Raw genomic sequence first — 26372 nt, 5'->3', positions numbered from 1 at the left:
ACATTTAGGTCCATATATAAATTAGGTTTATTTCAGTAGAATACTTGAGTTGTCTTTTTCATTGTACGCTGCAATTTTAATCAGTTACTTTGTGACTAGAAATTGTAATTGGGTAGATCTGTCCTCCTGGGCCTGAAGCGTCAGTGCCTATGTTTGGGTAGTACATAGATCAGTTGGACTATCTGACCTATTTGTATTTATGTTCAATGTACGTCTCCTCTTCAGAAATCTAAAGTGATTGAAATGATGACTATTCTCTTAGAATGGAGCCATCCTCAGGGAAGATACACGTACTCCAAACAGATATTGCATATTTGTATTACTGCACTTTACTGCGAATTTGATTTTAAATACTAAATTCATAAGATCATTGTCTCATTTATGGAAACATATATTGTTAACACAGTTCTTTGACTTCAAACTTGTGTTAATGTACATGTTTAGCCATTGTGTAGCACTAACTCTGCAAGCATCTCTATATTATTTGTACTTACTCACAATGAAGGTTCAATTGCACTGAAAGATTCCATAATTCCACGGCTGCCAAGACGACATTTCTCCTCGTATGGTCACATTCCAATGACCTATTGCTTCAGCTTAATAAACCAGGACACTCCCATACCATTCCCAACAGGATCAACTTCTTGTACTTTCCCTACAGAAACAGGTGTAGTAGTGATCTTCCAACTCCAGTGCCTGAAAAACATTTCTCTTTGAAATGTTTGTCTCAAACAGCAGACTGCAAAATTTGCATTTCTGGAAGAAAAACTATATCCCCAATATTGTAAACCTAAGAAATTTGTCACAAAATGTTTAATGTTAGCAATAAGTTCAAATAACAAGTAGAAATATTGCAATGGGAATTTTTTTGACATTCTTACTGGTATTTTTATGTTTACAATATTGAGATCAAATCAGTGTTTTGATTCGCCTTTGCACTGATTTGTTTACAGTTCTGTTGCAACTAACAAAGATGCCATCCATCGAGTGCAGCAACAAAATGTTATATCCCAAACAACACTACAAATCAGAGATTGCTGGAAAAACTCAGCAAGCCTGGCAACGTTTGTGGAGAGAAAGCAGAGTCAACACTTCAGGTCCAGTGAACCTTCTTCAGAACGTGTCACTGGATCAGAAGTGTTGACTCTGCTTTCTCTCTACAGATGCTGCTGGGCTTGCTGAATGTTTCCAGCAATTTCTGTTGATTTTCCCTTAATTTCCAGCATTCACTGTTCTTTGGGTTTTTTTGACACTGCAGATCAAACTTTCTCTTGCCTACGCAGTGTTGTTTGGGAGACAAACAATTTTCTTTCATTGTTAGCCAGCTGCTGCTTAAAATTTCTTGGAAATCAAGTGCTATGTTTTCACATACGAACAATGCATTTGTTAATATCTGCTGTCCTTTTGTGAAAACATTTGACATCTAACAAAACTAGAAATTAGTAAAGATAATTTGAACATCATAACATGAGAGCTATCTGTAATAGTGACTGTTTAAATAATGTTTCGCCAAGTCAAATCTTCCTGTTGCTCTTGACTGGTATCTTAAGCTTTCACTGCCTACAGGAATTCAGTTCATCATTACTGGAGCTTGCTAGTGTTTCTAAGTGCGCTGCTCTTTAGAATCTTTGGCAGTCTTCCACAATAAGTAATACTTTTCCAAAAAAAAAGCACGTAAGTGTTTTTGATGGTGAATTTGATTTGAAACCCACTTTGCCAGGTCCACGCAGATTTTCAGCTGCTGCGTCCGATATCTTGCTGATGCGAATGCGATCCGTAGCCAGTGATGAACTATCATTGCTTATGCAGAGAAGGATGAGCCATGAGAACTCTATGAGAGCTTCTGAGACTGAGTTTGTCCAGAGACTGCAGAGACTCACTGTGTTATCTGTGAACAGACTAATTTATCAAGGTAAGCGACTTATTCTTCTGATATTTTTTGTATATTCTTCGCTCCTGTCTCATTTAATCCCAGTTTGAGCTGACCTTTTATCAAATAGCCATTTTTGATATGAACCTAGGATAATAAGTGTTAACAGATTATTTATTCACGAAGGCTGTCACAACTAAGGCCACTTGTATTTATATAACACTTAGTCAAGTTTCTCAATGACTTGATAAATGATTTTGCAAATAATTACTTTGGAATTTGGCAGTTGATGTGGAGGTATAACTGATTTACACCATCAAAATACTGCAAACTGAACTAATAATTTTTTTGTTAATGTTGTCAAGGGAAAAGGCCTCTGCAAATAATGCCATGGAATTTTAACATAAAAGGAATAGCCAGATATTTATACTCCTGCAAAGGACAACACTTTGTATCAACTTTTCTCACTGCAGATGTATGTCTCATTTATGCCATTTCCAGCTCTAACAGTCTTCTTACCAGCCATTTCCACTGCACCCTGTTGAAACTCTAATGTATCTTGTCCCAAGACAGCACACGTTTGTACCACACTCCAGTGTTACCCTAGCCCAAATTTTGAAGTGACGATATTCATGTGTATCTGTTTACAATCTTACATAGTCAAAACTGAACACAACGGGAGAATTTACAGTACAGAATGGCTTTTCTCTTTCTCGTTCAGTGATGAAGTTGAGCCAATTTTAGGCCATCTATTCAACGCAACGTTTCAGCTTAACCCCAGTGATTTTAAATGAAAAATTGGTAGATGTAAGGATGTTTTTTGTGCTTGTATGCCATTTAGAAGTTCCTACAGTCACACTAGCAGAGCACTTAAGCACCGTAATAAGCTGCAAGCTAGGCCTAGGCCAGTCAGTGCTAAACTGCTCTGATCTCCATTGTTAGGACTACATATCTATATTTACAAACCATGTGAAAAGTTGGAAGATTGAAAACTGAATGCTTTCTGAATTAAACAGTTTTACCAAAGAATCAGATCGAAAGCTTAACATAAGATGCTTACAGAAAGTTGGGAAAGATATTGGGAAAACAACTAAAAAATGTTTAGACTGACGAGAGATGGGATTTATTGCCCTTAATGGTGGAAGACCTGATTGAAAACATTATTGATGGCTGCTTGGAAGCCCTGTTAGGCGTTAGTGTTGGTTTCAAAAAACTTGAGTTGGAAGCTAAACAACTCTAAAGCTTGCAGTAAAGGCAAGGCTCTCATTCTCGCTCTCGCTGTCTTCCTCCCTCCCCTTGAAATGTTTAGGAACCTGGTGAAGTTTGCATAACTCAGTATTTTGATTATCTGGTAACCTTTAAAAACTGAACTTAGACCACATTTTGAAGATATACAATGATGACAGTTTCGATCCCAAAGCTTTTCTGGAAGATCTTCCATTGGTACGTCTGTCAAAACTCAAATTCACCAACAAGAAACCCAGTGGACTGTGAGAATTCTTCAAATTCTATCTTTTGTTTTTCAAACAATTGGCCAAGAAGAGTATTTATTTTCTTTGTCCCTTTAAATAGCATCTGTGCAGAGTTAAGCCAGTTATGTTCATGAATATGCTTATTTTTGGATTAAAAGGGGATATAATTCTATTTCCAGATTTTCTCTTAGTTGTTTACCAGTTTTGCCACTTGCTTTCAAAAATTAGTTTTGTTTTATAACCAACATTATTTGTGAGTTAATTGAAGAAACCCAATAAAAGTCTCTTTTATTTTGGATAGCAACATTAGAAGAGAAGTCACTGGACATTTGGTGATTCAGTTCAAGCATTTACACTAATAATGTTACTCATGGAGCATTTCTCCTACATTCCCCCTTATCACAACTCCAACTAGTCTGAGCCAAGATTCCTGAGCACATCTAACAATTAACATGAATTTGTGCATTACATGGACACTCCCTTTTGTTCTTTATCCTATCTTCCCTCCGTTTACTTGCTTAAGACCTATTACATCTCTTAATATTTCCCAGCTCTGATGAAAAGTCATCAATCTAAAAGATTAACTGTCTTTACTGCCTTCACAGAGTCTTCCTGACCTGATGATAAATTCCAGCATTTTTGTTTCATATTTCCAGCATCTACAGTAATTTCCTATTGCCTGGTTAGAACTGGTTTTTTTACCCACTTTTTTTTCCTACAACATCACTCTACAGTCACCTGTGACTCCTGTGGTGACTGCAACTGTGGACACCATTCTACCTTGTGAATCAATTTTGATGCCTTCATTGAGCATACAATCCCCACCCCCAACATAAATCACATCCTATGTTAAGTCCGTTCATCTGTCACAATTGTGTTGTCAAACTTGCATGGTCTCCCTTGTCCAATGTATTGATTTCAAAGCATCCTGAATTACAAGGAGCCTTGTCCTCCGTATCTCTGGACTTTACCAGGCCCAGAATATAGTTCATCTTTTGAATTATTGTCTTTGCATGTATTTTTCTGTTTTGCTGAGGCTTGGTTGGTAATTTCTGCATCGGAGGATAGTGTTAAAGTCTCATTCCACAACTGAAGTACAAAATACAAGACCATGCTTCAATGCAGTGCTGAAGAAGCATTGCAGTGTTGCAGGTGCTGTGTGACTGTTGGGAGGAGGTAAAAGATCCCATTAACTATTTTGAAGAGAAGTAGAGGAATTATTTCCAATATTCTGGTCAATATTTATCTCGATCAACATCACATAAAGATTATCTGGTCATTTTCATATTGCTGTCTCTTTGACCTTGCAAGTAGCCAATTTGTATACTACATTTCATATCTTGCAATAACATGAGCTCTTCAAAAGTACATCATTGGCCATTAACACTTCGAAATCTTCAATGGTCACAAAATATGTCATATAAATTAAGGTTTTTTTTTCAAATGTTGAAATCCCCTCCCACTTAAAGCTTTCAGCCTTACAGGTTTGAATTTGGGAAAATTGTCAAAGTCTAAAACCTTCCACATTTTTCCACACCTTCAAACACTCCTTAGTTGTACATTTGTCTTAATTCTATTCCCAAATCTTGCATTTGTAAAATTAATTTGGGAGATTAATGGAGTTAGTAGTGGTGGTGGTGGTGTAGTGGTTAGCAGTCCAGAGACCCAGGAACAAAAATTAAGTTGCTGGAATAGATCAGCAGGTCTGCTAGCATCTGTGAAGGAGAAAAAGGTTAACGTTTCGGTTCCAGTGACCCTTCCTCAGAACTGATGGTGGCTGGGAAAAACGTCAGTTTATATGCAGAAAATAGGGAAGTGGGTGGGGTAGGGAGTAAATGATAGGATAGAGCCCAAAGAGAGAGAGAGACAGACAGACAGTTGGACAGACAAAGGAGTTGCTAACGAAACCCACGCTATTATTGTGGGAACATGGGTTCACATCCCACCACAGCAATTGAATTCAATTTATAAATGTGGAATTTAAAAGCTAATCTAATTGTAACCACGAAATCAGTCAAGTATTTTTAAAAAATTAGTTCCCAGATATCTTTTAGGGAAGGAAATTCTGCCATTCTCACAGGGTCTGGCCTACGTGCGACTCCAGAACAGCAGCAATGTGACTAGCTTTTCAACATCCTCTGAAATGGCCAAACAAGTTACTCAGTTATATCTAATTGCTATAGTGTCACATAAAAGGAATGAGATCAGACGGACCATCAGCATTGACCAGTGCACTGGAACAACAGTAGTGCACAGCCTATTAACCCAAAAGGTCCCCCTAATAACATCTGGGGGTTTGTGCTAAAATTGGAAGTGTTGTCCCACAGACTAGATGTGTTTCAGGCCTGATATAGTCATTTTCCCTGAATGAAACCTTGTAGACCATGTCCCAGAAACCACCATCCCAGGGTATGGTATGTGCTATCCCACGACAAAGGTGGCAGCACAGTGATATACAGTCAGGAGGGAGTAAGACCTGAGAGTCCTTAACATTGATCAGAAGTGCAAATTCTTGATGATGATTGCACAATGTTCAGCACCATTCATGACTCCACATATACTCATGTAATCTATATCTAAATGCAACAAAACCTGACAATATCCAGGCAAGTAAAATTTGAATCACGTGTGCCAGGCAGTGCTCATTTCTTAAAAGAGCCCCTCCAAAGCCTGTCGCCTATCTTTGTGGCACAAGTTGGGTTTATGATGAAATACTCCTCACTTGTCTGATGAATGCAGCTCCAAAAATATTTGACAAACATGACACCATCCAGGAGAAAGCATCCCACTTGATTCAGTAAATCTATTTTCAGTCATTAGCAGAGTGATGAAAAGTGTCATCGCCAATTCTACCAAGAGGCACTTAATAATAAACCTGTTCATTGATGTTTAATTGGTCTCTTGCTGGCTGACTCAGTTCCTGACCTTATCCTAGCCATGCACCAAGTATGGACAAATGAGTAAAACTCGAGGGGATGTGAAATTGATTGCCCTTAATGTCAAAGCAGCATTTGACCAAATATGGCATCGAGGAGACCTAGCAAAAATGGGGTCAATGGGATTAGATGGGAAAATACTATGTAGTTGGGATTCATACCTGGCATAAAAGATGATAATTAAAGATCAGAGATTTCAGTCCCAGGGCAATGCTGCAGGAGGTTCTAAGGATAGTACCTTCAGCCCAACCATCTTGGCTGCTTCATCAATAACCTTCCCTCCATCATAAGGTCTGAGGTTGTGATGTTCACTGACATTACCATGTTCAAAATCATTTGTGCTGCAGATACTGGAGCAGTCCATGGTCCATGTCCAAATGCAGCAAAACCTGGACAATATTCACACTTGGGCTGATGAGTGGAAAGTACTATTGATGTCCCACAAGCAAACACATGACTATTTCCAAGATGATTGTTTCTTGATGTTGAATAGTATCAACATAGCTGTTGATACTTCTTGGGGGTTCTCACTCAGCAGTAACAATTGGACCAAAGCCTGTCTCTCATTTACAAAGGTACAGGATAGGAGAATGATGGAAAGCTCTCCACTAATCTGGATGAGTGAAGCTCAACACGATTCAGCATGCAGCAACCTCATTGACTATTTACTATCTTCATCATCAATCTACAGTGACAGCAGTGTTGAGTTGCACTCAGCAACTCACTGAGGATCCTTTGACAGCACCTTCCAAATCATAATGTATCATTTTTTTAACAATTTTAATATTGAACTCAGACCAAAAAAAATAGAATTTTTACCGTACAGAAGCAATTATTAGTGATATAGGAAGAAAGTAAATCCAGAATGTTCTTTCAGTAGACCTTGGATGAGCAGACATAAAATTAAAATCTAGCGAATGGACAGTTTGGAACAAAAATAATCAAAAAAATATTTTCAGCTAGGGTGATAAATCTTTTGAATCACCCACGCAAGTAAATAAAACATTTGAGCTTACCGGGGAAGTTGGGGTGGGGGGGGGGTGGTGGTGCAGGGGGTGGATTCCTAATTACAGTTATGCAAGTATGAAATGCCATGAGATAAAAATGAACTTAGTGCAGATTTCTCTTAATGCTTAAAAACCCAAGAATGTATATTTGTCCCAACCAATGAACTTAGAGTGATGTGCCTTACTTTTATGTCGATTAAATAAGAAACGTGCAGTACACTAGCTAGATAGCCCATCATTCTGCTTTAAGTACTGAGGCAGTGGGGGGAAAAAAAATCTGTTTCATGTGCTAATTGACATTTTGCCACATAACCATAAGAGTCATACAGCGTGGAAGTGGACCCTTTGGTCCAACTCGTCCATACAAACCAAGTTTCCCAATCTAAACTAGTCCATTTGCCTGCACTAGGCCCATACTCCTCTGAACCTGTCTATTCATTGCTCAATTTTTATTTCCACAGTTGTGTTTTTTTTTTAGATGTTTATGATCTATTTTGACTTTCATGTGGCTTATATAGACCCTGACCTTGACTTTCTGGATTTATTGAGCACATCTGAATATCAACATCATGATAGAATACAGACTCCTCCAGGTCAAAGCTTTGAGGGAGGTGCATCAATGCTCCCCAGCAACAACATGAAGACTTTTCAGAAAGAAATGCTAAAACTGATGGTTGAAGGGATTAAAATATCCTTGGTAAGTATAGCTGCATGTAATCAAATACTATATCTGTGGACTGGCCATTTGTGGCAGTCACTAGAACTTAGAATTATGAAAACTAAAGATCTGCAGATGCTGGAAATCTGCATCAAAAGCAGAAGTTTCCCGAGAAACTCCATATATATGCCAGCATACATGCCAATCTTACTAGCTACAGTTAGTCTGAAATAAGGTTACTCGACCCAAAACATTAACTCTGTTTTCTCTTCATAGATGCTGCTAGACCTGTTGAGTTTCTCCAGCAATTTCTGTTGTTCTTAAAGATTTAAGACATGGTTGGCTTCACATTCTAAATTAATTAAGAAATCCTTAATTCTTGTCAGGTATTTAATTATTTCTGAAAGGATCTTTAAAATGTTGGCTATTATTGTTGGTAGAAGGAATTGGTAATAGTAAATAGTAATTGAGACTATCAAACTTGTAAAAGGAGTTTGTTAAAACCTGAAGGAAAAAGATGCCAAGCCAGAACAGACAATTTAGGACAAATGACACATCTTGATCAAAGAGAGAGGTTTTGAGGAGATCTTTAAATGGCAAAGAATTACATACTGATAGTTTTTCAGAAAGTTAGACCTGAGACAACTGAATGGGCCGTTACTGGTTGGGTAAATAGGGGTGACTGATAAAGATGGTAAAATAAAAAGCTCGGAGTTAGAAGATGTGGTTTTGGAATTAATGCAAGGTTGGTGAAGTTTGCAGAAATAGAATGAAGCAAGATCATCGAAAAGGGCAATGCCTCTGAAATCTTCAGACCGGAGGTTGTGTAGGTGGCAAGGTCAGTAATCTCACTTATTTTAAGTAGAACTTGGAATTCAGATTAAAATATTTCTTATGATTTTCTGCATGCTTCTAGACTTCACTGGGAAACTTTACAAGCTGTTGTTTTGTGCCTTTTAAATATTGATACATGGAAAAATAACAGAAGTTATACAGTTTATACATGGTGTCTACTGTTGATTGTAAGCTTGTCTATATCCAATTAACATAAGAACTTCCAGTTAAGATCTTTTTGTTAACAAGGTGTGAAGTGATTTATCGTAGAAAATGATTTGTCGTTTTCCGTTTTTGTTGAGGTGAACATGGTACAAATTATACACAAATTATTTTCTGCTCCTCTTCCTGCTATTAAGTCCGTGATTTTCTCTGCTCTGTACCCAAGAATTCGGATATTAAATCCAGACCATGGCTTTGGACCTCTGCGCGCACAAAACATCACAGAGATAAGAAATCATAGGATACATGCTTTTGTTCAATGGTTCCGCTCTCATTGTATGTAATCAAAGCTTGCATTTTGCTCTCATCTTTTCAGTTGAAATAATACCCTGTTTAGGTGTATGGAGACTGGTAAAAGTTCAATGTTAGTTATGAAAAATAATGCAACTGATAGCAAGCAACATTTCATATCTGTTACTGTTATGAATAATAAAGCATCCAAGATAGGATTGTTTGGACGGTTGGTATCCTGCCCTATTACCTGAAGAGTCAGTGAAGAACATTTCCCCATTGATAGTAGCTGCCCAACAGCCATTTATTGGAGCATAATTGTCTGCAGATGGAACTTCAGACTCTCCCAGGACAAAATCCTGCCAGACAATCTGATTGGCCATCAGCTATCATCCCTGCAGCACTTGACTGAATTGGAACTACAAGTAGCCCCCAGATTCAAAGACCTGGAGGTCAGGTTCAGCTTAGATGCTCTCATGTCATTGTGGGGAGGAGAGAGGAATCATGATAGAGGGGGTGAAAAGGAATGGAGACAGACCTTTTGGGGTGTACCCCAACATGGAAAGAATGTCTTCAGTAAAAGCCACCAACACGAGAACTCTGCAAATCAACAGCTTGTATTATACCTAGTGGTATTATCGTGACTATTAATCCAAAGACTCAGCTAATACTCTGGGGACGTGAGTTCAAATCCCATCATGGCAGATGATAGCATTTGAATTCAGTAAAAATATGAAGTCTAATGATGACCATGAATCCATTGTTGGTTGTCAGGAAAACCCGTCTCGTTCACTAATGTCCTTTGGGGAAGGAAATATCCTTACCTGGTCTGGTGTATGTGTGACTCTGGACCCACAGCAATGTGATTTGATTCTCAACTTCTTTCCTAGCCAACAACACCACCATCTCACGACTGAATTTTTTAAAGAAATGAGTAAAACTGTAGTCAATCAGAATTGGGGAACTTTCCACTGATTGGGGTCATACGTACCATAAAGGAAGATCATTGTGATTGTCGGAGGTCAGTTATCTCTGCCCCAGATATTACTGAAGAAATTCTACAGAGTGGTGTCTGAGCTGCAACTGTCTTCAACTGCTTCACTAATTACCTTACCTATAACAGAAGTTCAACAGTGGAGTTGTTTGCTAATATATGCACATTGTTCAAAATGTTTGTGACTCATTAGACACTGATGCAGCTCACATCCATTTGCGCCAAAAAATGAATTACGTTAAGGCTTGGGCTGATAAGTGGCAGCACGGTGGCTCAGTGGTTAGCGCTGCTGCCTCACAAAACCGAAAGACATAGGAGTAGAAGATTCACGGTGCCAGGGATTCAGTTCCACCCTCAGGTGACTGTCTGTGTGGAGTTTTCACATTCTCCCTGGGCCTGCGTGGGTTTCCTTCAGGTGCTGCAGCTTCTTCCCACAGTTCAAAGATGTGAAGGTTAGGTGGATTGGCCATGTTAAATTGCCCATAGTATCCAGAGATATTTAGGCTAGGTGGGTAGACATGGCAAATACAAGGGTAGGGGAATCGGTCTGGGTGGGATGCTCTTGGGAGCGGTGTTGTGGATTTGCTGGGCCAAATGTAGGGATTCTATGATCTGTGATTTGAGCCACGTATGTGCCAGGCACTCACCATCTCCAGCAGGAGAAACTTAACTACCACCTTGACATTTAATGGCATTACTAATACTGAATCGTCCACTGGACATCCTGAGGGCTACCATTGACCAGTAATTAAGTTGGGCCGGCATATAAATAATATAACGAAGAGGGAAGGTCTCATGCTGGGAATTCTGTGGCTGTCATCTACACCATCTGCATAACATAAGCCAGAAGTGTGATGCCTGCCCTCCACTTGCCTGGATGATTGCAGCTGAACAGCAGTTGTGAAACCTGACACCATCAGGACAAAACAGCCCATCCACCATCTTGAGCTCCTACAGCTGCCATGGTGGTGGAGGGAGTATGTCCACCTTCGAGTTGCATTGCCAGAACTTACCAAGACTCCTTTTGATAGCACCTTCAAATCTCAATCACTTGGAAGAACAATGGTAAGAGATGCAATGCTACAATGTTTAATTCCTATGACGCCATCCAGACGTGGAACTATATTGTCATTCTTGAACTGTTGCTTGGTTCAAATTCTGGAATATGCTTCCCAAAAGCATTCTGGATGTACCTGCTTCATGTACTACAGAAGCTTGGGGAGACTCCCCACCACCAACCCAAGGACATCAAGATCCTGTGAAAAATATTTTTTAAAACTTGCAATACAGGGATTATTGCATCTTCATCTTATTGATAAGCTGATGTATTGTGTGCCTCTTGAGTTGGTGAACTGTGTAGAACTCGACCAAGAATGCAAACATGAGCCCTGATGATGAATCTCTCACATCAGGATTCCTAAGGTAAAGCTAACTCTACCCAGTTCTGCTTCCACTCTACATCATTAACACGGGGGTAAAAATACCCTGTGCTTTCAAAGAGAAATATGTCTTCTCCATAGCATTTAAAACCAAAAGTTTTTGGTTGAAGGTGCGTGCATTATTCACTACACAAACTGCTTGGATTTCCTTCAGTACACAACTGCTTTTAGGCAAAGTTTGTAATGTTTTAATAGTTGTTTTTCAGTTCAGGCTCCTTGAAGCCTATCCTTGTTTTGAGCATTTAACTGATGTATACTTCTTGGTTTAGGGAGCAGGTAGAAATAGCCCCCCACGGCAGCAGTGGAAACGCATGCTATGGTCTTGCAGAGAGACATTCCGGTCCCAGTTGGGTCGATTGCTTGTTCATGTTTTGTGTCCTGCCCGCTCGCTAGAAGAAAGGAAGATAGCTTTAGAGATAGTTTATGAACCAAGCCATCAGGAGATTCTACGAGAATGTCTTGGTCACCCTCTGGAGGTAAGACAACCACCATGAAAACCTTACAGATATGTGCAGAAAATGGCAATAAACTGTGTAAGAAGACTGTGTACTTGTATTATGTTCCAATGTGATGACCATTTTATATGATTTCAAGCAATGATTTTTTTCTTCTTCTGACTGTTTCCAGGTGGCTTATGGAAGACAAACGCTTATGAGGTTGTTGAGTTGCTTGCCGAGCTGGCTTATTCTCGCTCCGACGTTTCATCACCTTGCTAGGTGATATGTCATCAGTAGAGCCTCTGATGAAGCGATGTTATTCTGTTCCGCTTGGAATTTACACTGTCATTTCCAGTTTTGATCTTTATGGGTTTGTATACGAGGTCCAATTCTATGTGTTTGTTGATTTTGAAGTATGGGTGCAGAAACATGCCTGTAGGAATCTTTGTGGGTGTCTATGTTTGGCTTGGGCTACTATGGTTACCTTGTCCCAGGTAAACTGATGGCTTTCATTATTTGAGTGTACCGATATTAAGGAGAGTTTGCTGTGCCGTTTTGCTGCTAGTTGATGTTCATATATTCTGATGGCTAGTCTCCTTCCTATCTTTCTGACATAATGTTTGTGGCAGCCGTTGCGTGGTATTTTGTAAACCATGTTGGTGTTCTACATGTTGTGGAAATGGGGTCTTTAATTCTTGTAAGTGTTTTTGGTAGAATGACTGTGGGCTTGTGGGCTTCCATGATTTCTAGTGGTCTTGGGAGTCTTGTCAGTTCCGATATGTTCTTGAGGTAGGGCAGTGTGGCCAGTGTGTTAGGGTGTACTGTGCCCTCCTGTTGTCTGTTTAGTAGGCATTTGTGGATAAAGTTGCAGGGATATCCGTTTATAGCAAGGATCTTGTATAGCAGCTCCATCAGCAGTGACAACAACTACTAGACCTTTGCCTCACCACACACTTTCTTTAATGGTCAAGTATGCCATCGAATCAACAGTACACCAATGGGGTCACCCATTTCAGCACTCATTGAAGGAACAATCATGCAAAGACAAGAACACACCACCCTCTCCCACATTCAACCTAAACTGTGGATCCAGTACATAGATGACACATTTTTCGTTATTAAATGCAACAAATTAGGGAGAGACCCACCATCTCTCCAAGAGCGTATTCACAGGGATTAAATTCACATGGGAAGAAAAAATTCACAGTCAACTTCCGTTTCTGGATGTTAAAGTTGAGTGTATACCAATGGGGATTTCCAAACCTCAGTCTATGGAAAAGCAACCCGCGCAATCAACTTGCACAGCAACCACCCCAACGTCCACAAACAAAGCTGCATTAAGACACTATTTTAAATGGATCACACCTCACTGCAACACTTCAGAACTACACAGGAAAGAGGAAGAGTACCTATACAAAATCATTGCCATAAATGATATCCCCGCAACTTCATCCACAGATTCCTACTAAACAAACAACAGGAGGACACAGTACACTCTAACACACTGGCCACACTGTCCTAACTCAAGAACATATCGGAACTGACAACAAGACTCCTAAGACCACTAGGAATCATGGTAGCCCACAAGGCCACAGACACTCTGCAACAAAGACTTACAAAGATTAAAGACCCCACTCCCACAACATGAAGAACCAATGTAATTTACAAAATACCATGCAATGACTGCCACAAACATTACATCGCCTGACGGCAAGGAAACTAGCCATCAGAAAATATGAACACCAACTCACAGCAAAACAGCACAACAAGCTCTCCTTAATGTCAGTACACTCAGACAATGAAGGCCATCAGTTTAACTGGGACAAGGTAACCACAGTAGCAAAACATAGACGCACACGGGAATTCTGAAACGCATGGTTCTCCACCCGTGATGCAATCAACAAACATACAGAATTGGATCCCATATACAAACCCACACAGATCAAAACCGGAAATGACAATACTAATCATAATGGACCAGACAGTGTAAATTCCAAGCGGAGTAGAATAACTTCGCTTCATAGGAAGCTCCAATGATGTCCCCTAGTATTGTGACGAAACATCTGAATGAGAACAAGCTAGCTCCACAAGTAAGTCAACAACCTCACCCACAACCCATGCTGCAGATCTTTGCCAAAACTTTAAATGCTTATATTCTTTAATGCAGCTTCTCCACATTAATATTTGAACATTGTTTAATCACGTTAACAGAAAAGTTGAAAGAATCTTTTGTGATCAGTTGAAGCAGCTCATTTCAAGTGGCTTTAAATGGTGAATCTATCGATTGTGTTTACCTGCAGCATGGTCCCAAGCTGGCACTGTACCTGTATGAATTGATGCATGACCACATGGAGGACTTGACCAAGGAACAACAAACCGCAGCAGGGAACTTCTTCAACTCTTTAAAGCTTTGTGGATATAGGTGTATTCCTCTTACTGCTCCACCCAAACCAGATCTCATTAAAGCTGTTGAAGAGGTAAGGTGACAATATGTAAACAGAACTGAAGAAACGTTTTCTTTAATCTGTACTATATGTTAGAACTCCTGAAGAAACCAATAAACTTTTTAACAAGGAAATAATCCCACAAAGCCATTGAGAGAAAAGAAATTCTGGGCAATGCTTTTGTTTTTAAAACTTTTACTGTAACAAATCAATGAAAATCAGTAAAACATTAACATGCAAGGATATTTCAAATGAAATGGTACATTTTAAAGATTTGATACAACGACGCTTATGTAGTTACAAAATTACTCATTACTTTCCACAGTTGTGGAACTGGGATTTTTGCAGTCTTTCCAACATGAACCTTATTTTGTAGGAACTTTCATTTTAATTAATTTAAACTCTTCATTTTAAATGTTTGGCCCTGAATTTCATTTATCAGTATCTGTATTCCAATCAGAGGCCACAAAGTTACCATTGCCACGGCACATATCTATAAGCCCTTTCTCACTGCAGTCCTGTTGGCACAGAATCCCCAAAGGTTCCCCTCCCTTTAACATCTTTTTTGGACTCTGGCAGCACTGAAATATGACTGGTGGGTATTGTCTGATTCACAATCCTTTGCTTTTCCTGTCTTCAGTCTTCTGCCCATTCCAACTGTATAATATGTAAACAGTTTGTTGTGTATTTGCAGAGATCTACTCTAGTAATCAGATTTATACAATGACTGCTGAACATAAAACTAGACAACTCAGAGAGATTGTAGCCTGTTTCCTCTTTACGACAATTCTCTGGGTTTGCAACTGCCAAATAGAAAAAGTGCCTTAAAATCAAATAGTACTCGGTTTTAGAGTAGATTTGTAGCTCAGGTTTTCGATGCTGCGGTTGGTTGGCTCGCTGAGCTGGTTCATTGTTCTGGCAGATGTTTCGTTACCCTGCTGGGTAACATCATCCGTGCAGCCTCCAATGAAGCACTGTGGTGTTTTCCTGCTTGTTATTTAAACTCTGGTGTCCATTAAACTGGGTTACCTCACTTCCAGTTTTCCTTCGCAGTGGAGCGTCCATGGTGTCTAGCTCTATATGTATTTACCAGTTGGTTTCTTAGTGGAGAAGCAGGCTTCTAGGAATTCTGTGCTTGTCTCTGCTTTGCCTGTCACAGGATCCTTGTATTGTTTATTGATAATGTATTGTTTGTCGCAGTCCTTGCAGGGATTCTTGTATATGACATTGGCCCTGTCCATAGTGAGTAGTGGGTTTTTGGTTCGGTTTAGCAATTGGCAGTGAGCCAACAAATTGTACTAGACTTAATCTTCTAATCACAGAGCTAGAAAGTGCCATAGACCAGAAATGTGGCTAAAGAAGGTTGTTTAGATAGACCCGAGAGGTCAGCATCATTTCACGATCTATACATTGATGGGGCCAACCTGATTCTCAGCATATTCTCATAGTTCTCTACTTCCAGTGGCTCCAATGCAGCCATCTTCCATTACCAAGACCTACTTTGCTGACAAAATAAGTATGGGAGTATGCAATTATGCTTTTTGGAAAGAATACCTGTGTGGACATCAGATAAAGATTAAATCAAGATCAGGAGTTGCTGGAGAAACTCAGCAAGTTTAGTAGCATCTACGAAAAGAAAGCAGTTAACATTTCAATTCTAGTGACCCTTCTTCAGAGGCACTGAATTTGAAATGTTGACTTTGTTTTCTCTTCACAGTTGCTGCCAGATGTAGTGAGTTTCTGCAGCAACTTCTCATTGTTCATTTTTGTTTTACAAAAAAATTGGATCAGTCTTAATTGAGTTGGATCTTAATGTCAAATGACTGTCCAGTGCTCCTCTTTAATGGGAAAACTTGGATGACATACCAGAGACGAGCCTCACCCCAAGAAAGAATCAGTACCTTAAGACAGGGAGTGAAAATTCACTCCTGGGCATTGTTAAACAGCCAGCATCTATTGCCTGTCCCTAATTGCCTTTGAAAAGGTGGTGGTGAGTTGCCTCTTGAATTGCTGCAGTCCGTGTCTCAATCCCCTTAGGGAGAGAATGGCAGGATTTTTACAGTGACAGAGAAGGAACAGTGATTTATTTCTAAGTTGAGATGATGAGTGGCTTGGAAGGGCTCTTGTAGGTGATGATATTCCCATGTATCTGTTGCCCTTGCCATTCAAGATGGAAGTAGCCGTGGGTTTGGAAAATGCTGTTAAGGGATCTTTGGTAAATTTCTGCAATGCATTTTGTAGATAGTGTATATACACACACTCTGCTGCCACTGGACATTGGTGGTGGAGGGAGTGGATGCTTCATCCTGAATGGTGTAAGGCTACTTGAGTGTTATTGAAGCTGCACCCATTCAGACAACTAGGGATTATTCCATTATACTCCTGGCTTGTGTCTTGTAGATGGTGGACAGGCTTTGGGGAGTCAGGCAGTGAGTAACTGCCTATTCCTAGCTTCTGACCTGCTGTTGTAGTTATTGTGTTGATGTAGCAAGTCATCTGAGTTACTGGTCAATGATAACCCCCAGGAGATTGAAAGTGGGGGATTCAGTGATGGTAGCACCATTGAATGTCAAGGGGGCGTTATTGGAAGTGGTTATTACCTGGTACATGTGCGGAAAGAATGTTACTTGCCACTTGTCACCCCAAGGCTGGATATTGTTCAGTCTTGTTGCATCTGAACATGGACTGCTTTGGTATCTGTGGAATCATTAACAGTGCTGAACGTTGTGCAATCATCAGCAAATATCCCCACTTCTGATCTTACGACGGAGGGAAGGTCATTGAAATGGCTGAAGATGGTTGGGCCTAGGACATTACCCTGAGGAACTGCTGAAGAGATGCCCTTGAAATAAGATGATTAACCTGCAGCAACCATCTTCCTATATACCAGGTATGACTCCACCAGGAGACAGCTTTACCCCTGATGCCCATTGATTCCAGTTTCACGAGGGTTTCTTGATGCTGCACTTGGTCAAATGTAACCTTGATGTCAGAGGCTATCATTCTCACCTTACCCCTGGAAGTCAGCTGTTTTGTCTGTGTTTGCACCGAGGCTGTAAAGACCTCAGGAGCTAAGTGGCCGTCGGGGTGGAACCCAAACTTAGCCACGCTGAGCAGGTGCTACTTGATAGCATTGTTGGTGATACCTGTCGTTTTACTGATGATTGTGAGTAGACTGATAAGGCAGTAATTGGCCGAGTTTGATTTGATGGTTTCATGTACAGGACATAGCTACTCAATTTTCCACGTTGTTGGGAGGGTGTCAGTGTAGTAAGTGTACTGGCACAGCTGGCTAGGGGAACAGCAAGTTCTGGAGTACAAGTCTTCAGTACAAAGTCAGGCATTTAATTCTGAAATTAAATTTACTTTACACATTGAATGTAAATGTTGTTCTATCTGAGTCTTCATTTGGTTTGTTTTGTTTGAAAGTTAACTTCAGATCTCCAAATGTGGTGTATGATGCAGATAGGAAAGCCTTAAATTTGCGTATGTAGACTATAAATGTTATAATTTCAATTTTGCTGTTTAGTTTTAATTAAATAAATGTGAAATAAGCAAAGCAAGTTCGCATGTGAATAATAGATATTTATGTCCTTTAGGAGCAAGCCAAATATGCAAATGAGAAAAGTGCAAATAAAGCTGCTTGGGAGAAGAAAATGGCAACTTCTCAACAGAGGTAAAGTAACAATGGCTGATGTGCATATTGGGACAATAACCCATAGTCATATAGAGCAGGAGGAAATGATTCTGCTTAGTCACCATGGGAGAAGATATTAGAAGGGAATAGGTTTGTTGGAAATGTAGTTAAGTACATGGAAAAGTAAAGTGGGCAACCAGACGTACAGATGTTTAGCATTAGAATTTCACATGGAAAAAAACATTGTAATTCTATTTCTGAGGGTGCAGTGTGGAATGATTCTAATGATGACTCAGAATGAGGCCACAGCTGGAGTTCTGTATTGTGGTTTTGACGCCTTTCAATATAGAAGGGCTATTGGGTGTAATACAAAAGATGCAGCATTGGGATTGTTTGCACATATAGTTCTGATTAAAAATGGAAACTATGGCTGTATTCAGAGGAGCTGAGAATTAAGGAAAGTTTCATGTTGTTTTACAGACTGATCAGTACTGGATGGTAAATTAACAAAAGGGCATAAAATTAGGATCAGCGGTGAAACCAAAAAGAGTCGGGTTTGTAGAATAAAGACATGTCACAAAGTAGCTGTTTAAATGGGCATTAAACCTGGAGAAAACTGAAGTCAGTGGAAAAGCACATTATGGGAATTAGGTTGATTAGCTTATATTGTTGACTGATACCCTTGCCAGAAATTATAAATGAAATAAAGAATGATAAATGAAAAAAAGATAAAGTTCAGCAATTGCTGTTATTGCTATGTTTAATCATTTGAATGTAGTTTTGGAAGCTGCTTTATCTGTGCTTTTTTTTTAATAAGTCTCCTCCAACGACTTGATCTGAAATCGAAAGATATTTCCAAAATAGCAGCTGAAATCACTCAGAATATCTCCCTGCATCAGGGTTTGGAAAGGAAGAAAGTGATTCAGCATATCAGGGGAATGTACAAGGTTGATTTAAGTGCTAGCAGGCACTGGCAAGAACTTGTTCAGCAGCTAACACATGACAGGTAAGCCCCAGAAATACGATTAAAAGAATGCCTTGTGAAAAAAATCATTTTGTTCCCATTTCATTTATCAGAGGGGCAGGGTATATATGTGGGGAACCTTTTACTTTTCTAACTGGTTACTTAAGAGAAATTTTCCTTCCATTTGCAACATACCTAAGATAGTATGTTTAAGATTACAGGACTTTTACATCTGCTTAAGAAAACTGCAGATCACTGTAAGCACAAAATAGGGGCTGGGAGAAAAGCCCTCAGTGCCTTTAGAAAACCATGTGTTAAAAGCTTTACCATGAACCTGGCTTTGGTTTCATGTTATGAAGGATATGATCCTCATCTAAAAAAAATCAAATCAAATCAAATCAAATAAAAGTGACAGTGAAAAATGCTGTTGCTAGTACATTCATTTGTAACTTCCAGAACATCAAAAATTAACTTGGAAGCCACCTGATTTCCGTTTGAGGCTTAAAATACAGGTAGCACAGGACTTACTAAATTGAAAATGTTGTACTAAATTGGACTAGATTTATCTTCTAATTCTACATTATTAAAAGCAATGATTATGCCTAATTAACTATCAATGTGACATTGATATGGTCAATCTTAACAGCACTTTTTCTGCCTGGCAGCCAGCATGGAAGTCTTCAATGTCAGTAGACATGATCCATAGCCACAGTGATGGATCTGTTAAATAATCTGCACCATGTGAAAGCCTTGAGAGATTGTGTTGACTAATGGTTAAAAAAAAATCCACTTTAAGCTTGTTCCAATGCCCCAGATTGTGAAAAATTAGTGGTTGCAGTTTGAAGTTCTAGTCTATGGTGATTTCAACCAAGTGCTATAATTATCTTCCAATTCTCTTGGTTAGAAGAGTAGAAAGCAATCGGAGCCCCTGAATTTGATCACCATCCATCACCTCCAGCTAGAAAACACCTACATGTACTCCCAACACATAACATAAAATGTACGAGGACAACCCTTCAGCATCTTCCTCTAATAGCCATAGAATTGCATCTGAGTATGAGTCACAAAACTAGAAAATGAGATGACGGGCGCACCAAATAGCGGAGATTTTAATAACAAAAAGAAAAATACTTCAATTTGTGTTAATGTAGTGCTTCTATGAACTTGGACCATTCCAAACTATTTTGAAGTCAATTAAATATGTTTAAAGTCTATTCAAAGTTATTTTCGAGTACAATGTATTAAGGAAGCACAGCAACCACATATAGCTACGAAATAAACACCATATAATCTTGTAATTGTATTGATTCAGGGATAAATAGTGGCCAAAATATTGGGACAGTTCCCTGCTCTTCGCCAAAGTAATTACAGAAAGAAGTTTTTGGCATATGTCTGTGTTTTGTGAAGATGTATTGAAATCACTCCCCAGTTAATTCCCCTTAGCCCTGCAATTTTTTTCCCTTCAGGTTTTATTCCATTCTCTTCTAAAGGTTCCTACTGAATCTACTTCCACCACCTTTTCAAGTCCAGCATTCTAGATTGTATCAATTCAATGTTTAATTTATTTTTCCTCATTACCTCTGATTCCTTCATGAATTGAATTGAACATGATACAAAAACTGGGGCCAAACTGCTGTGCTATGAAAGCTTGGCATAACCTCCTTTGCTTCTTACTCTAATGTATTTATTTATGAAGCTACGGATCCTCTATGCATTTTTAATAAGCTTTCAACTTGCCCTGTCAACCTTCAAAGTTTGTATATGTACCAAAGTGTCTGTTTTTATGCATTCTTTTTATCATTATTTTACTCAGCTTATTTACTTCTCCATGTTTTCTGAAAAAGTAAATCGTTTCACATTCCTTTTAAGTTTTAATTTTATCTGCCCAAATATGTCCATTTATCTATATTCTCTTGAGGTTTATTGCTATCCTCCTTTTTGTTTACTACAATTCTAAGTTTTATATCGTGTGCAGATTTTACAATTATGTCCTATATTATCCACTGCTAAAGTCATGAATATATCACTAAATGAGCAGTACTCTTAATACTAACTGCCGATCTAAAAACAAGTAGTTAATCATGACTGTGCTTTAGCCAAGGAGTTCTTAACTTTTTTTGCAAGTTATCCCCCTTTCCTTCATACACACAGGCATGCATATGCGCACACGTTTATAAGGCCTCCTTAACAGCAGTAATTATCTGTTTGAGACTAGTTATATAAATATAAAAATTTTGCTTTGTTTCATGTGAAACTTGTTTGTGTGTTGAGCAACATTTTTGCTTTTTTTTATGATTGTGCACAAAGGCCCTAACATTTTTGTTAGCCCAAATCAGTTTAGTCAGGCTTGTAAGTGGTAATGCTGCAGTATGCAATAGGTGAGCCACAGCAGTTTGGCCCCAGTTTTTGTATCATGTTCAATTCAATTCATGAAGGAATCAGAGGTGATAAGGAAAAATAAATTGTTCTGTAACATGGAAATTTATCTTTATATCAGTTTTTATGGAATGAGAGTATCTCTGGCAAGGCTCACATTTATTTACCGTCCTTAATTACCCTTGAGATGGTGATGAAAGCCATGATCTTGAATCTCTACAGTTCATATATGCTCCTCTGATGCTGCCTGACCTCCTGTGTTCCTCCAGATCCACATTGTACTCAGCCCAATTCCAGCATCTGCAGTTCTTGCTATCCCCTAATTATAGTCAGTGCCTCTGCTATTTCAACCCTTATTTCCTTCATCATCCTTGTGGACGCCTCATTATTTCATCTGGCACTGATGACTGGTTAGATTTTAGCATATCCAGCCTAACCAACATTCTATCTTCCTCAATCTGCAATTACTTGCAAGTTCCCCTAAAAGTCTGACCTTTCTGACATGGAAATATAACACTGTTTCAAGGTCAAAGTCTGGGAACTGTCCCATACAGCAATATGGTATATACAGTAGTGATCTCCAGTGGTTCACATTAGAACTTCTGTTTTTCTTTTCTATCCTAATAACCTAGATGTTGGTGTAGCGAGCAAATGACACTTGCAGATGACAGTTCGATTTGGAAACATTGTGAATTGTAAAGAGAATAGTGATAAACTTCAACAGGGCATGAACAGGCTGGTGGGATGAGCAGACAAGTGACCAATGAAATTTAATAAAGAGAAATGTGAAGCAATTTACTTTGGCAGGAAGAATGGGGAGATGCTAAATAATTTGAAGGGGGTGCAGTAGCTGAAGGATCTTTGGTTATATGTGCACAAATCATTGAAGGTAACACGGCAGGTTAGGAAAATGCTTAATAAAACATTTGGGATCGTGAAATTTAAAAATATGGACATAACGTGTAAAAAGAAGCAAGTTATAATGAACTTGTATGAAATTTTGGTTTGACCTCAGCATATTGTGGTCAATTTTGAATACAAGGCTTTAAGAACAGTTCTAAAAGCTTTAGAAAAACAAGCAGAAGAGATTCTTGAGAATAGTTTCAAGGATGAACAATTTTAATCGGGACACAGATTTTAAAAGCTTGGGCTGTTCTCCTTATTTGAAGGAAGTATTTAAAATTTGAGAAGTCTGGAAAGAGCAAGTAGAGAAACTGGTCCCATTGGCAGAGGGATCAAGAACCAGGTTGCAGCAAAAAACAATGACGACGTGAAGGAAACCTTTTTAGCAGCATGTGGCTAGGATCTGTAATGCTCTGCCTGAGTGTCTGCTAGAGACAGATTCAGTTAAGGCCTTCAAAAGAAAATTGGATAATTGTTTGAAGCAACATATGTGCAGGGTGTAGTAGAGTGGGAATAGGTGAATCACTCTGCCAAATAACTGGCTTAGGTACTATGGGCTAAATGGCTTGTTTCTATGTTGTGATCATTCTGTGATTGAAAGGCATTGTCCTCATACATCTATTGTCCTTGACCTTCAATTTGGAGGAGGTTGTGTGTATGAAAAATACTGCTGAAGGAGCATTGATAAGTTGCTACAGTACATCTTGTAGATGGTGCACATCACTCCCACTGTGTGCTGGTGATGAGTGGAAATACCCCAAGAAATTTTCCCCAACCTTTCTTATAAAGTTGTCAAATGACTACAGTTAACAAATCTAAATTGTTTTAAAATTTAGACATAAGCAGGCATTCAGAGAGGTTTGTTTATTTTTAATCAGGGCAGTTAGCAATGGGCAGTAATGCTCACATCCCACAAATGAACAAAAAAATTTTAATTCTACAAACCTTTGATACCACTTGTATGTGTAAGAAGGATTGCAGGATTGTAGCCAGAGCCATCACAACTTCCTCTATTCTCAGTCCATCCAGTTTATTATAAGTACTACTAACCTTTTAGTATCTCCTGTTTTATCTTTTTCTCTTTCGATTTGAGTTTTTTTAGAAAGTAGCCAAGAAGATTGATGAGGGTAAAGCTGTAGACTTTGTTTACTTTTGTAAAGCCTTTGACAAAGTTCTGCATAGTATACTGATTAGTAAAGTTAGATTACATCGGATTCAGGGTGAGCTTGCCAGTTGAATACAGAATGGGCCTAACGACGGGAGACAGACTGATGGTGGACGTTTCTTATTTAGACCGAAGACCTGTTACCATGGGTGTTTTGCAGTGATCGGTGGTGGGTCCACTTTTGTTTGTCATTAGCATAAATGATTTAGATGAGAGTATGGAAGACGTGGTGTAGTGGACAGTGACAAAGGTTATCTAAGATTACAAAGAGATCTTGATCAGTCGGGCCAGTGGGCTGAAAAATGGCAGATGGATTTTAATCTAGATAAATGTGAGGTATTGCATTTTGGCACAAAAAACAAGGGTAGGACTTGTGCAATTAAAGTATGTTGGCCAGGCCTCTTCTGGGGTACTGTGACCAATTCTGGTCAGCCTGTATTATAAAGGATATTATTAGGTTGGAGATGGCTCAGAAGAGGTTTACCAGGATATTGCTGGGACTTGAGGCTTCAAGTTATGAAGAGAGGCTGGATAAACTGGGATTTTTTTTTAACTGGAATGCCGAAGGTTGAGAGGTAACATTACAGAAGTTTATAAAATCATGAGTGATATAGATAAGGTGAATGGCAAGGTTTTCCCTACAGTGGATGATTTCAAGACTAGGGGGCATATTTTTAAGGAGAAAGATGTAAAAATGACATGGAGTCAGTTTTTTTTTTACAGAGTGGCTCATGTGTGGAATGAACTTCCAAACATTTAGATAAGTACATTAATAAGAGATGTCAGGAGGGATATGGGCCGAGCACAGGCAGGTGGGACTAGTTTGGTTTGGGATTATGGTCAGCAATAGGCTGGTTGGACTGAAAGGTTTGTTTCCATACTGTATGACTCTGACTCTCTATTTTTATTCTGGCTCTTGTGTCTCCTCCATTAGTATAACTAGTGCCATCCTAGTTCACCAAGACACATGCAACATTTTCATTTAGTACCTCAGATATGTTATGTGCCTTCACAATTAGATGTTCTCCATGATGTTGTTGACTTGCTCGCTGAGCTGACTGGTTATAGTTCAGACATTTTGTCACTATGCTGGGTAACATCATCAGTGCAGCTTCTGATGAAGCAATGTTGTTCTACTCCGCTTAGTATTTACGTGATCTGTTCTGTTCAGGTTTTTTGTCATTTCTGATTCTTTTTTGCAATTGTTTGTATGTGGTGTCTAATTCCACGTGTTTAATAATTGCATAATGGGTGGAGAACCAGGCCACTCGGAATTCCTGTGAATGTCTTTGGTTAGCATGAGCTAGGATGGTCATATTGTCCCTTGTTGGCCTTTGTTGAAATGAGGGGAAGTTTGTTGAGTTATTTTGTTGCTAGCTGGTGTTCGTACCTTAGAGAGAGACAGGAGTTCCTGGAGGCCTGGTTCTCTACCCATAATGCAATTAATAAACGTGGAAAAAAGGGACCGGACATGATGCAAAACACTTCAACAGACTGGATCTCATAAGTACTCAGCGGAGTAGAACAACGTCACTTCATTGGAGGCCCCTCGGATGATTATACCTAGCTTGATAATGAAACATCTGAACTATAACCAGCCAGCCCGGCATGCAAGTCATGATCCTAAATGATGCCTAATTGACCTAAACTTCCTTTTGTCTACATTTTTACTGTGTATATGTTTTTACAACTAACTTTTGAGCTTTCTGTAGTGGTAGCCACTAATCCTGCCTCATGCTGTCTCGTTGCCATTCTTGTTTTCTCTGTTTAGTTCACCTTCGTATGCTTTTGATATTCAACAACTTCGCTATTGTTTTATCAGCATTACAATTAATATTAGCCTCATTCATTTCTGTTATGTTTAATTCTATGTTTTAGTTATCCAGGATGCTTTACCTTTGGATGCCCTTCCTTTTCCCTGCATGGGAATGCTCATCAAAGTATTGCTCCTTGTTCTTTTCCATAATTATTCTAACCCCAATTGTATAATTGTTAATCTTTGCCTGCTCCACTTTGTTACCCAGGGCTAAATCCAGCATAACTTTATTCCTTGTTGAACTGGAAACATTGTTTTAAGAAAATTAAGTCCCCCAATTATTATTATGCTGTAGTTCTCGCCTTTGCCTGCAAATTCGTTTCTGTACCTCCATCCGACTATTTGTTTGTCTATAATGTCCATGTAGAGTGGTGTAAGAGCTTGTCTATTCATTAATTCTTACCAAGCAAGTCCTGTTTGTGATCTCACGTCATCTGTTTTCAGTTCTCTTAACAGTTTCTTTGATTAAAACAGCAGCCCTCGGACTTGAATTTAGTCTTGACTGATCTTTGCCAGATACCTTGATACCAAGAAAAGTTAGTTCATAATCCTCCCTTTTCTAAAGTTATTGCTATTTTATCACATTTCGATATGCCTTGTTCTTCAAGTTCCATGCATTTACATACGCCAACTCAATTCCGATCTCTAAATGTCTCTCCATTATCCCTTGAGATTTTTAATTTCTTAACTATATTTTGATTTGATGCTAATTGTTTCCTCTAGCCATTGTTACATTTTGTTTTTCCCCTCCAATGCTTCGTGTTGTGTTTTGTCCCTGCCAAATTAGTTTAAATGTCCTCTGAAGACATTGGTCTCATGTCTGTTGAGACATCCCTTTCATCTCAAAGGTGGCTCCTCCCTCTGACCTTGTTTCAATGCTTCAGGGAGTCCAAAGCACCCCTCACCCATACCTCTTCAGTCACACATGAACCCATTTATTTTACAAGTGATGGACTGATCAGCATAT

At 39.1% G+C, this 26372-nt stretch overlaps 1 protein-coding gene across 2 annotated transcripts in view; it reads left to right on the top strand.

Annotated features, from left to right (window-relative positions):
• Positions 1 to 26372, top strand: part of lyst (lysosomal trafficking regulator) — a 298945-nt gene that overhangs the window by 231616 nt on the left and 40957 nt on the right. The window contains exons 29-35 of one of the 2 annotated variants that reach the window (XM_048530826.2): positions 506 to 667; positions 1721 to 1912; positions 7804 to 7982; positions 11933 to 12139; positions 14401 to 14577; positions 18144 to 18220; positions 18999 to 19187. In XM_048530826.2, coding sequence (XP_048386783.2) covers positions 506 to 667; positions 1721 to 1912; positions 7804 to 7982; positions 11933 to 12139; positions 14401 to 14577; positions 18144 to 18220; positions 18999 to 19187 — 1183 coding nt within the window. The remainder of the gene's footprint in view (positions 1 to 505; positions 668 to 1720; positions 1913 to 7803; positions 7983 to 11932; positions 12140 to 14400; positions 14578 to 18143; positions 18221 to 18998; positions 19188 to 26372) is intronic. The other variant, XM_059645552.1, reaches the window with a different exon arrangement.

The sequence above is a fragment of the Stegostoma tigrinum genome, chromosome 4 (assembly GCF_030684315.1).
Source record: "Stegostoma tigrinum isolate sSteTig4 chromosome 4, sSteTig4.hap1, whole genome shotgun sequence".
Taxonomy (NCBI): domain Eukaryota; kingdom Metazoa; phylum Chordata; class Chondrichthyes; order Orectolobiformes; family Stegostomatidae; genus Stegostoma; species Stegostoma tigrinum.
The sequence above is the reverse complement of the archived record's forward strand: the minus strand, read 5'-3'. Positions and strand labels throughout refer to the sequence as shown.